A 12,045-nucleotide genomic window follows, 5' to 3' on the forward strand; every position below is an offset into this window, starting at 1 on the left:
ATGTACAAGAATATAACTACTATAATACTGCTCCTATGTACAAGAATATAACTACTATAATACTGATCCTATGTATAAGAATATAACTACTATAATACTGCTCCTATGTACAAGAATATAACTACTGTAATACTGCTCCTATGTACAAGAATATAACTACTATAATACTGCTTCTATGTACAAGAATATAACTACTATAATACTGCTCCTATGTACAAGAATATAACTACTGTAATACTGCTCCTATGTACAAGAATATAACTACTATAATACTGCTCCTATGTACAAGAATATAACTACTGTAATACTGCTTCTATATACAATAATATAACTACTATAATACTGCTCCTATGTACAAGAATATAACTACTATAATACTGCTCCTATGTACAGGAATATAACTACTACAATACTGCTCCTATGTACAAGAATATAACTACTATAATACTGCTCCTATGTACAAGAATATAACTACTATAATACTGCTCCTATGTACAAGAATATAACTACTATAATACTGCTCCTATGTACAAGAATATAACTACTATAATACTGCTCCTATGTACAAGAATATAACTACTATAATACTGCTCCTATGTACAGGAATATAACTACTATAATACTGCTCCTATGTACAGGAATATAACTACTATAATACTGCTCCTAGTTTGTGTGGATAGCGGTGGGTCTTCTGGCACTGCTCCCCTCCCTGTCAGCAGCATATCACTCAAGCTTCCTTCCTAATGAATGGTTGATTGGGTTTCAAGGCAACCAGAGCGCTTGTTATAGAAACTCCCTTCTCTCCGGGGTGTAATTGATACAAAACCCGCGCTGTTCTTCCACTACTCAGGCACTCGGAGTCCCTCTGCTCCCTGGTCCTGGAGTCCTGCAGGTAAGACATGGAGGTCACATCCTGGAGAGATGGTCTTAGAGGGTGTCTCTGTCCCAGTCTTCAGCTTAGTGTGGTAGGTGCTATGTGGACACAGTGGGAGGCATTTTAACATGGACACTATGGCAGGTACTGTGTGAGGTTTGGGACAGGCACTGTCTTAGGGGCACTGTGGTAGGTACTCTGGTTACTTTGACAGACACTATCATGGGGCACTGTGGTGGGTACTCTTGGTAGTTTGACAGGCAGTATTATAGGGTGCACTGTAGTAGGTACTCTGGGTACTTTGACGGGCACTATTATAGGGGACACTGTGCCAGCTACTCTGGGTACTTTGACAGGTACTATCATAGCGGCACTGAGGCATTTACTGAGTACTTTGACAGGCACTATTAAAGGGGGCACTATGGCATGTATTCTGGGTACTTTGACAGGCACTATCATGGGGCACTATGGTAGGTACTCTGGGTACTTTGACAGGCTGTATTATAGGGGCACTGTGGCAGGTACTTTGACAGGCACTATCATGGGGCACTATGGCAGGTATTCTGGGTACTTTGACAGTTGACAAGTACTATCATAAGGGGCACTGTGGTAGGTACTCTGGGTACTTTGACAGGCACTATTATAGGGGGCACTGTGACAGGTACTATGTGAATTCTGCAACAAACTATCTTAAGGGTACTGTGGCAGGTACTATGTGGGTACTGCTTTAGATACTGCTTTGGGAGCACTGAGTGTTGGAGGGACATGCTGTGTGAGCTAAGCATATCAGCAACTGCAAAATTCTGGCTGATAGTTTGTTACAGTGTATCGGTCTGGGGGCTGTGTAGGTCACAGAGCATTGTCTAGACTAGATACAGTTGTATTTCATTCCTTGCAGAGAGCAGAACTAGCTGTGTACAGGTTTTCAGTCTCGGAATGTAAACAGTTTTCTCTCGTTCACTGACAGCAAGCATAGATCTTGAAAATGGTGAAAAAGTGAAACACAAAGTATATTGGAAAGTTGAAGAACTTTATTTTTACTTATACAGAGATTTAAGGGATTATCCAATTCTAAAAATGCCCCCACAATGCCTGGGCCTCTCCTATAGATCCTACTTACCCCGCTCCCCGGCACCTGCGTCACTCCGGATTCCTGCACGGCTGCCACCCATGATGCTAGGGAGGCTGGTCACCGTTGCGGCCTGCCAATTGGCTGCACGCCTCGTTGCCGGATATTTTGATCCGCTCGACAGGGGGAGATGCAGCGGCGTTCGTGCAGGGATCCGGAGTGACGCAGGTGCCGGGGAGCAGAGTAAGTATGATCTATAGGAGGGGCCCGGGAATTTTTAGAATTGGATAACCCCTTTAAGCCTGTATAAAATAGGAATGTCCCCTTTAGCTGTAATTACTTTGTATGTAAGGAGCTCCCTCTAGTGGCGACTGTTGGAAGAAACCGTTTTATTATTTAAAGTGTAACTGTCATTTTTTTGGATAGGGGACATTTTTGTAATATACTTTATTTAGGGAAAATACACTTTAGCTGGATGGCTGTGTGGCAGTGGAGGGGGGGGGGGGGGGTTTCTAAGTTCTAGGAATCCTGCCTGTGTTCTTTCCTGCTTTCACCTCTAGCTTTAATGCTGTCGCCTTGTAGTCCCTGTTACAATCGCTAACACGAGGACGAGGAATTATATTATCTGCTTAGTCCCCGGGAGCATGCGGGATAATACGTCCAATCCATGGACTCCCTATGGGACTGTATTATATGCGGCCTCCATGAGAATAACGCCGCAATTTGGCATTTGTTGCATATGGCAGCACTATAATATGGACATGTATGCCGCTATACAGGGTCAGTGCAAATAGAATTGTATAAGTAAAATGTATAAGCCCAGCGCCCAGGGTGTGTCCATGTCATGGCCCATTAACCCCCCCGACTAATTAAGCTTACTTACTGTGCAGCCAAGCTGATAATGCCGTAAGCTGTCTGCGCTCCGAGCCGGGAGTCATCCATTGTGAGACGTATCTTGCGTCTGTCCAGTCATCATTTTCTTCTCCATCTTGGTACTTTCTGGGTATAAATGTACTTTGACAACCTATGTGCCAGTCACCGTACCTACCTGCTGGGTGACCCGTTGCCAAGTGCCTGGACCGTACTTTGGACCTCTTCTTCTAATGACGCAGAAGTGTCCGTTCCGTAAGTGACTTTCCCTCTAGCTGACCCTATATCAGAGGGGTCAGCAACCTCCGGCACTCCAGCTGTTCTGAAACTACAACTCCCAGCATGCACCATGCAATTCTATGGTAGTTACAAGAACTGCCGAGGAAGTGTGCATACTGGGAGTTGTAGTTTCACAGCAGATGGAGTGCTGAAGGTTTGCTGACCCCTGGTATAGGAGATCTTATCTTAGAATAGTCAAAAGGTCTTTTGCCATAATACACCCGTCTAAGATGGGGATTGCCGTTCTTCCTGAATATCCTTTGCACGTGGAGGAAAGGGAACCTTCTGTCCAATTCTGCATAATGAAGATAAAGAACTTTGATGCATTGAGACACCAGTAAGGAGTCATGTGGGTGGAGCCATCCTTATGATAGTCATGCTAATCAGTCCACCACAAGGATTGGTTAACGTCCCACAACATGACAACATCATCTCAGGCCTTCTCCAATGGTGCCGCGATATCGTTCTTCACTGCACATCAAGCAAGGTGGACAACGGGCCAGCATGACTCCTTGGTAGAGCGGCTCCGCCCCCATGACTCTTTACTGGCGTCTGAAGGCAACAGTCAAAGTTATTTCTCTTCAATGACCAGGAGATAGAAGATCTATCATTGTAAATGGATAACAGGTGGGTGGTGGTTTGGGAGGGGGGCTGGCAGGTTCCTTTTCATTATCATTATAGGAAAGGGTTCTTCACAGTTCAAGTAGTAAAACCTTTATCAATATCCAGGTGCTCAATAGTATTCTTCCTTGGTGTCTTTGGTATAGGTGCAATTGTGTATTTGTAGGTAAGTACATGTATATCTAAGGTCTATAACAGAGGTGTATCTACAGGTGAAACTCAAAAAATTAGAATATCGTGCAAAGTTCATATATTTCAGTAATGCAACTTAAAAGGTGAAACTAACACATGAGACTCATTACAGGCAAAGTGAGATATTTCAAGCCTTTATTTGTTATAATTTGGATGATTATGGCTTACGGCTTATGAAACCCCAAAGTCACAATTTTGAGGTCCCCTTTGCTCAGGGGGTATGGATTTATTAGCTGTCTAGAGTGTGACACTTTGAGCCTAGAATATTGAACCTTTTCACAAAATCAATCATATTGTTATTCTCCTCAAGAAGGTACAATGTTCTTGCACCTGATAGGGCCCCCTCAACCTCAGGGCCCCATAGCAAGTGCTATGGCTGTAGTTATTCCCATGGTCTATCATGGTCTGGGTAGACCCTAGCCCAAGAGTTGCCAGTAGAGGACTCGGGACTCATATTTGGAGGCCATTGACTGTGCGGCTTAAAGGGTTTCTGTCACCCCACAAAACTCTTTTTTTTTTTTTTGGATAGTTAGATTCCTCATAGCGCGATATAGGAGAATATAATAGTCTTACTTACTTTCATGCGGTCGATTCTTTATAAAACGAAGTTTTATAATATGTAAATGAGGGCTCTACCAGCAAGTAGGGCGTCTACTTGCTGGTAGCCGCAGCAGAAATCCGCCCCCTCCTCTTGTTGATTGACAGGGCCAGCCGTGATCTCCTCCTCCGGCCGGCCCTGTCAGTATTTCAAAAATCGCGCGCCTCTGGTCATTCGGCGCAGGCGCTCTGAGATAAGGAGGCTCGTCTCCTCAGCACTCCCTCAGTGCGCCTGCGCCGATGACGTCTTCTCTTTCAGTGATGTCATCGGCGCAGGCGCACTGAGGGAGTGCTGAGGAGACGAGCCTCCTCATCTCAGAGCGCCTGCGCCGAATGACCAGAGGCGCGCGATTTTTTTATTACTGACAGGGCCGGCCGGAGGAGGAGATCACGGCTGGCCCTGTCAATCAACACGGCGAGGGGGCGGTTTTCTGCTGCGGCTACCAGCAAGTAGACGCCCTACTTGCTGGTAGAGCCCTCATTTACATATTATAAAACTTCGTTTTATAAAGAATCGGCCGCATGAAAGTAAGTAAGACTATTATATTCTCCTATATCGCGCTATGAGGAATCTAACTATCCAAAAAAAAAAAAGAAAAGAGTTTTGTGGGGTGACAGAAACCCTTTAATGTCTGCCTTTTGAATGAAGGATATAATAAGTATCTCTTTATCCATGCAGAACCATGGTCTGACTAATGGTGTCCCATCTTCTTCTGACATGGTCTTCATCCTTTTTGGGTTGTTACCAGTATTTTTCCCCCCGATCTAAGTTGTGTGCTTTAAAGGGCCCACAGCAGATGTATATAGCAGATGATCCTATTGGGTAATTCGGAGTCCTCCGTTCAGGATCCTCATCTCTTGGCCTAAGTGGAGGGTGGTTAGATAGAGCGTCACTTTCTCTAGTCTAGAGGATCTGACCTTTCTGGTGTTACATGGACAATCCATTGATTTCAGTGAGCATTGTGTAATACTTTGTTTCCCCTCTGGAGGCGCTGCAGGGAAGTTGAACTCTTGCTGCCAAGATTTCCCCACAGATTACAGCTAATCTTTGGAGGTCCTACCAGAAGGACATTTTGTGATTGGCTTGTTGCTCAGCGTACGACCTCCTTTAACATCCGAACTTCTCTGTCTTCACAGTTCTATCAATGCCGGTCACTAATGAAGGGTGGCCAGAAGCGTTTGGCTTTGGACTCAGCGGTTCTGGTCCCTGTTACATCTTATGGGTGGAGGATGGAAGTAGCGCCTATGCTGCTGGACTGAAGCCTGGAGACCAGATTTTGGAAGTAGAAGGAAGGCCGGTGTCATCCCTGACCTGTGAAGCTCTGACCAGACTGGGTCAGGAGTGTCTTAATGTGCCGCCAAGTATTGGAGTCATATCAAGAGTCCAGTATGTGGAAGTGTCCAGAGGAGCACAGGAGGAGCTTGGCCTCACGCTCAGTGATGGTAGACCTCTGCTGGTGGCCAGCGTGACCCCTGGATCACCTGCCTCCTACGCCGGGGTTAGAACCGGAGATTTGCTCCTTGAAATTAATGAGGTCCCAGTGACAGATCTAACGGAGGCGTCCCGGATGATCTCCTCCAGTGTGGGGGATGTAATACAGCTTGGCATCCTATGTATCAGTCGGAGGCAGAGGCACAGCAGGGTGTACAGTGCAAGCGGAAGCAGATCGGAGACTACAAGCCAAGCCCAGAGGCTCAAAGCTCAGGAATTTAACCAAAAGGTATGGTTCTTTAATGGGAAAGATGTTGCCCGTACCAACCAATCACAGCGCAGCTTTCATTCCTTGAGAGCTCAATGAGAAATGAAACCTGCACTGTGATTGGTTGCTATGGGCAACAGGCAGTTTTACTTTCAGTTTCATCAATGTTTCTGTGACGTTAGTAAACGTTAGTAAAAATCGGAGCATATAAGCCCCGCACCCAACCCTGCTTGGGAACACCCATTTATGGGTGAGTTTACACTAGCCCTGCGCATTTTTTGACTGGGAGATCGCAAATTTGCCCAGACTGTCTCTGAAAAAAGCTGCACTGTGATTGGTCGCTGTGGGCAACAGGCAGTTTTACTTTCAGTTTCATCAATTTTTCTGTACTGTAAAGGTGTTGCCCGTAGCAACCAATCAAAACGCATCTTTTATCCTTTGAGAGCGCAGTGAAAAATGAAAGCTGCGCTGTGATTGGTCGCTGTGTGCAACAGGCAATTTTATTTTCAGTTTCATCAATTTAGCTGGGATGTAAAGGTGCTGCCCGTAGCAACCAATCACAGTGCAGCTTTCATGTTTTGCAAAATCCGTAACAGGACTAGGGTTGTCACCCGGCCGGTGTTTTAGTGGCCCTGCCTGTGCCGGTAATTTTTTTCTACCGGCAATGTAAATTGCCGGCATTTTCCTGCTACTAACTAGCGCTTATTAGTGCAGCCTTTAATCCCCCCAGGTGTTAATAATAAAAATAAAAAAAACACACTCGCCTCCTCCATTTGCTCGCGCTGCTGACTGGAGGACAGGACCTGTGAGACGTCATCACGCTGGAGCGCAGGTCCTGTCCTCAGCTTCCAGTCAGCAGGGGGCGTTCACAGTGGCGTGAGCAAATGGAGGAGGTGAGTGTTTTTTTGTTTTTTTTTGCAGAAGCAAAGAAGGGGGCACTAATGGGGGGCAATGCATTGTTCTAACTGGGGGCACTAATGGGGGGCAATGCATTGTTCTAACTGGGGGCACTAATGGGGGCATTTATTCTGAGGTGCACTAATGGGGGCATTATTCTTACTGGGGGCACTAATGGGGGCATTATTCTTACTGGGGGTACTAATGGGGGCATTATTTTTACTGGGGGGGCACTAATAGGGGCATTATTTTTACTGGGGGGGCACTAATGGGGGCATTATTTTTACTGGGGGGGGCACTAATGGGCCCATTACTCTTACTTGGAGGCACTAATGGGGGGCATTAATTCCGGGGTGCACTAATGGGGGCATTACTATTACTGGGGGGCACTAATGGGGGTATTAATATTATTGGGAGCCACAGTATGATAGCGACTTAACACCCCGTGTTAAGCCACGCTCCACAACCAACCCGCTTTGGGGTGTGGCTTAACTTGGCTGGTATTTTTTGTTGGGAAAGGTGGCAACCCTAAACAGGGCCCCCACCCCATCAGGGGACATTTATAATACTTGTTTTTTGAGGGCCCCTCAGGCTTCGGGGCCAAGTCCTGGCTGCAACTAGTGACCCCCTATATAGCTACAGCTCTAAGAGGGGAACCTGTATGATGTTTAGACACCCTGTAAGGGCAGAGGTAGTCCGAGGAGAACAACCCCTTTAATGCCCACATGCACCATCACCGTAAGGATCGTTGCCCCCATGCGCAAAATAAACACGATATAGTCTATTAGGCGGATGATTTACTGCGAGCAGGGGAAATGGACGCCAGATGATTTGCGGCGGCGTAATGACTCTATTGACATGGTAATGACTTGTAAATGAGACAACCAGTGTGAAATCTGCCAAGAGCTCGCAGGCCATCTCCCGGGGCGAGTGGCGGACACGAATTATTAAATAACGCACGCTCAAGTGCTGTATGTCTGCGGCTTCCCCTCACAGAGGACCACAGCGGTTACTTTAAGACACACGTCAGAGGCTTAGCATGAAATACTGGGGCCCCCAGTGCAAACCTTATACCTTGGGCCATTATAGTGTATGATAGTATAGCAGACCCTGTCCACTCCCTGGTTAAAAAGTCCACAGCGTATATACATTGACCTGTGGGGCTGGTGTTACTTAAAGGGTATCTGTCAGCAGTTTTGTGCCTATGACACTGGTTGACCTGTTATGTGCACTTGGCAGCTGAAGGCATCTGTGTTGGTCCCATGTTCATATGTGCCCGCATTGCCGAGAAAAATGATGTTTTTATATATTCAAATGAGCCTCTAGGAGAAACGGGGGCGTTACCATTACACCTAGAGGCTCTGCTCTCGCTACAACTGTCACGCCCTCTCCAATTTGATTGACAGGTCCAGGTGTGATGATGCTTTCACTGCCTGGTCCTGTCAATCAAAGCTGCAGAGAGAGCTGAGCCTCTAGGTGTAAGGGCAACGCCCCCGTTGCTCCTAGAGGCTCATTTGCATATAATAAAACATCATTTTTCTCAGCAATGCGAGCACATATGAAAATGGGACCAACAAAGATGCCTTCAGCTGCCAAGCGCACATGTAACGGGTCAGCCAGTCTCATAGGGACAAATTTGCTGACAGATGCCCTTTAATGCTGACCATTGCAGCGCACAGGGTGTATTCCATGGCAAAGCTGCATAAAAAACAGCATGCAGATTACCTTGCAGGTTCAGCGTGGATCTGCAGCAAAATCCACTGCAGATTTTCTGCACCAAAATGTATCCCCCGTGGACGTATGCTGAGACTGTGGCACGCCTCCTACATCTCTGAGCTAATGTTTAAACTTTGGCCCTGCCCTTGTAATGACCATGTTTACACCGCCATATAGATGCACAGTGGATGGATATATGGTCCTGTACCCAGATGCTTACACCACACAAATAGCGCCATACTTTGCCCAGTCTTAAGCTGGCCCTACAAATTACATGTGTTACGGCTAAACCGACTGACCTAATCTAATGTATATGGCGGCCTCCCGACTCCCCCCTGACAGTGTCTATACAGTGTCCCTGTACTGCACAGACCCCGGGGGTCCTCCCTTGACTCTCTCTGGTCAAGGGAGATAAGGATCGGGCACGTTGGATTTCATCTGTCTGATCCTTTTGTTAGAGGAGTCTAGCAGCGGCTTTCTCCCCTCTTCACATTAATACATATGCATGTGAATGAGAGGAGCAGGAGAGATTGAAGGAGTGTTTCGCCAACTGCTATCTAATGTGCATTTGCCCTGATAAAAAGTTTGTCCAGTGCCCCAAATTAGTCACCATGTACTGCCCCCTGGAGCTTGAGCTGATGCAGCCAGTAATGTCTGACCGACATTACTAACGTGACTATGTCTCCCGGGGCTCCCCTAAATTGTTGAGATTTTAAGGGGTTCTGCCATGATTGATGTAAAAAATGAAAATCAGACATCATATAGTCCATGACAACCTCTTTCTAACAAAGCTAGAACCAGCCCTGTACCTCACATGGGTCCAGAGATCTCCCCATTCATTGCTCCAATTGTCCTGCTAGATTTCTATCAAGCTGGCAGCTCATGGGTGTGTCCTTTCTGCTTCAACTCATGGGGGGTGTCCTTTCTGCGGCAACTCATGGGGGTGTTTCCTTTCTACGGCAGCTCTCTCCCTATTACAGCTCAAGAGGCAGTTGAAGGATGGAACTGAGCAGGTGTGTCCACCTCAGCAAATTGGGCAAAGAAGTAAGGAAGAGAACAAACAGCAGGAGGCGCTATACACATATTTCATTGAATAACTCAGTGGCTACACTAATTTTTTAATTCCATGCAATTACAAAAGTATTCAGATCCAGGTGCTGGTTTGAAAACGGCACAATATTTTTCATGGGACAACCCCTTTTAGGACAAGGGAGAGAACACCAGGAATAGTACCTGTAGTTTGGAATCTGGGTACATAGGAGGTTCCTTGAAGGGGTGCAAGTGCGCCCCCTAGCTCTTGTAAAATGTAAAGAGTTCCCTTTAACCAGTATTAAAGGGGTTATCCCATGACTAGTGTGAAAAATGAAAATCAGACATCATACAGGACATGACAATCTCCTTCTAGCAAAGCTAGAACCAGCCCTGTACCTAACATGGATCCGGAGATCTCCCCATTCATTGCTCGGCTAGATTTATATCAAACTAGAAGCTCAAGGGGAGTGTCCTTTCTACAGCAGCCCAGGGCGTGTTTCCTTTCTAGAGCAGCCCAGGGCGTGTTTCCTTTCTACAGCAGCCCAGGGCGTGTCCTTTCTGCAGCAGCCAGGGGCGTGTCCTTTCTGCAGCAGCCCAGGGGCATGTCCTTTCTGCATCAGCCCAGGGGCGTGTCCTTTCTGCAGCAGCCCAGGGGCGTGTCCTTTCTTCTGCAGCTCTCCCTATCACCGCTCAGGAGGCAGTTGAAGCATGGAACTGAGCATGTGCGGCCATCTCAGTGAGCCGGACAAAGAAATGAGAAAAAAAAAAAACAGCAGGTGGCGCTATACAGATACATTGTACTGAATAACTCGTGACTATACTAAATTTTTAATGACATGCAATTAGAAAAGTATTGGTTTATAAAATGTAGAATATTTTTTATGTGCCGACCCCTTTAAGTGATTGACAGCCCCGACTCCCAAGAGCTTCTGCAGCATTTCAGATGCCAGTCACGGCTGGCGTGGGCTCACGCGCTGCTGGCCCCAGCCTCCGTTGTATCAGTAACACTCCGCATTCCCCCCGGGGTTGTCACTGGTTACGGGGCCGCCCTTTTTCTCCTACAAGGTGATTTTTTCCCTTTTAGGCTTCGAGAACATTTTTCATGCTGCGATTCTCAAAGAATTTCTCGCAGAATACAAAATGGGATTGTGAAGAATGTCATTTCAGCAGCAGAAAATAGCACAGCCATCAGAAAGCTCACGATCCGGGGCTGCAGCTCTGCTGTATTTAAAGGGGTTGTCCACTTTGTCCTCACACATGAAGCCCCACACAGTGTTCATACAGGGTAAGCCTTCGCTCTGCTTAAGGGCTCGTTCACACGACCGTGTGAAGCCCGTGCTGTGGACTGCAGATTGCGGTGGCCCACCGCATGCGGATCGTGGACCACCATTCACTTGAATGGGTCCGCGATCCCTCCGTTCCGCAAAAAGATAGAGCATGTTCTATCTTTTTGCGGTGCGGAGGCACGGAACGGAACCCCAGGAAGCACTCACTAGGGTTCCGTTCCGTGCTTCCGTTCCACATCTCCGGATTTGCAGACCCATTGAAATGAACGGGTCCGCATCCGTGATGCGGAATGCACACGGAACAGTGCCAGTGTATTGCGGAGCCACAAATGCGGTCCGCAATACGGCAACGGGCAGCACACGTTCGTGTGAACGAGCCCTAATTCTCCTTCACCACCATAGGGCATTTTGACAACTACCATCTTTTTCATGAAACTAAAAGAGGTTGTCACGGCTCCACCCCACGAGTAGTATAACCCCGCCTAGAATTGTAGCATAGCCATGACCTTATGTGTCACATCTAGGAAGACATTTACCGGGATTAGAAAAAACATGGCTGCTTTCTTCCAGAAATAGCGCCAGAGCTGTCCACAGGTGGTGCCTGGTATTGCAGCTTGAATCTATTGAAGTGAATGGGGCTGAGCCGCAATGCCACACATCACCTGTGAACAAGTATGGCGCTGTTTTAGGAAGAAAGAAGACGTGTTTTTATAACCTTGTCCTTACACCACTCCCCATAGTGCTGCAGGCTACCCATTAGGTCTGGATAGGCCTTGATCAGTGGCAGGTGCACTACAAGAACCAGCATTCAGATGGTAGTGGTACAAGAGTAACCGTGAATGACAAGGTTACAAGTGTCAGGATCAGAAGTCAGCAGGCAAGACGTTAAGGCCTCTTTCACACAGGCGTTGC

The 12,045-nt window shown here is 46.9% G+C and overlaps 1 protein-coding gene across 4 annotated transcripts in view; it reads left to right on the forward strand.

Moving 5' to 3' along the window:
- The first annotated feature begins 2,717 nt into the window (after positions 1–2,717).
- The window catches only part of LOC121008543 (Grid2 interacting protein), a 77,096-nt gene continuing 67,768 nt past the window's right edge, over positions 2,718–12,045 (forward strand). For 3 of the 4 annotated variants that reach the window (XM_040441166.1, XM_040441167.1, XM_040441168.1), the window contains exons 1-2: positions 2,718–3,068; positions 5,640–6,223. In XM_040441166.1, coding sequence (XP_040297100.1) covers positions 3,047–3,068; positions 5,640–6,223 — 606 coding nt within the window. In that variant the 5' untranslated portion in view covers positions 2,718–3,046. Of the gene's footprint in view, positions 3,069–5,639; positions 6,224–11,011; positions 11,133–12,045 lie in introns of those variants that run through there. The other variant, XM_040441169.1, reaches the window with a different exon arrangement.

Source organism: Bufo bufo, chromosome 7 (genome assembly GCF_905171765.1).
Source record: "Bufo bufo chromosome 7, aBufBuf1.1, whole genome shotgun sequence".
In the NCBI taxonomy this organism is placed as follows: domain Eukaryota; kingdom Metazoa; phylum Chordata; class Amphibia; order Anura; family Bufonidae; genus Bufo; species Bufo bufo.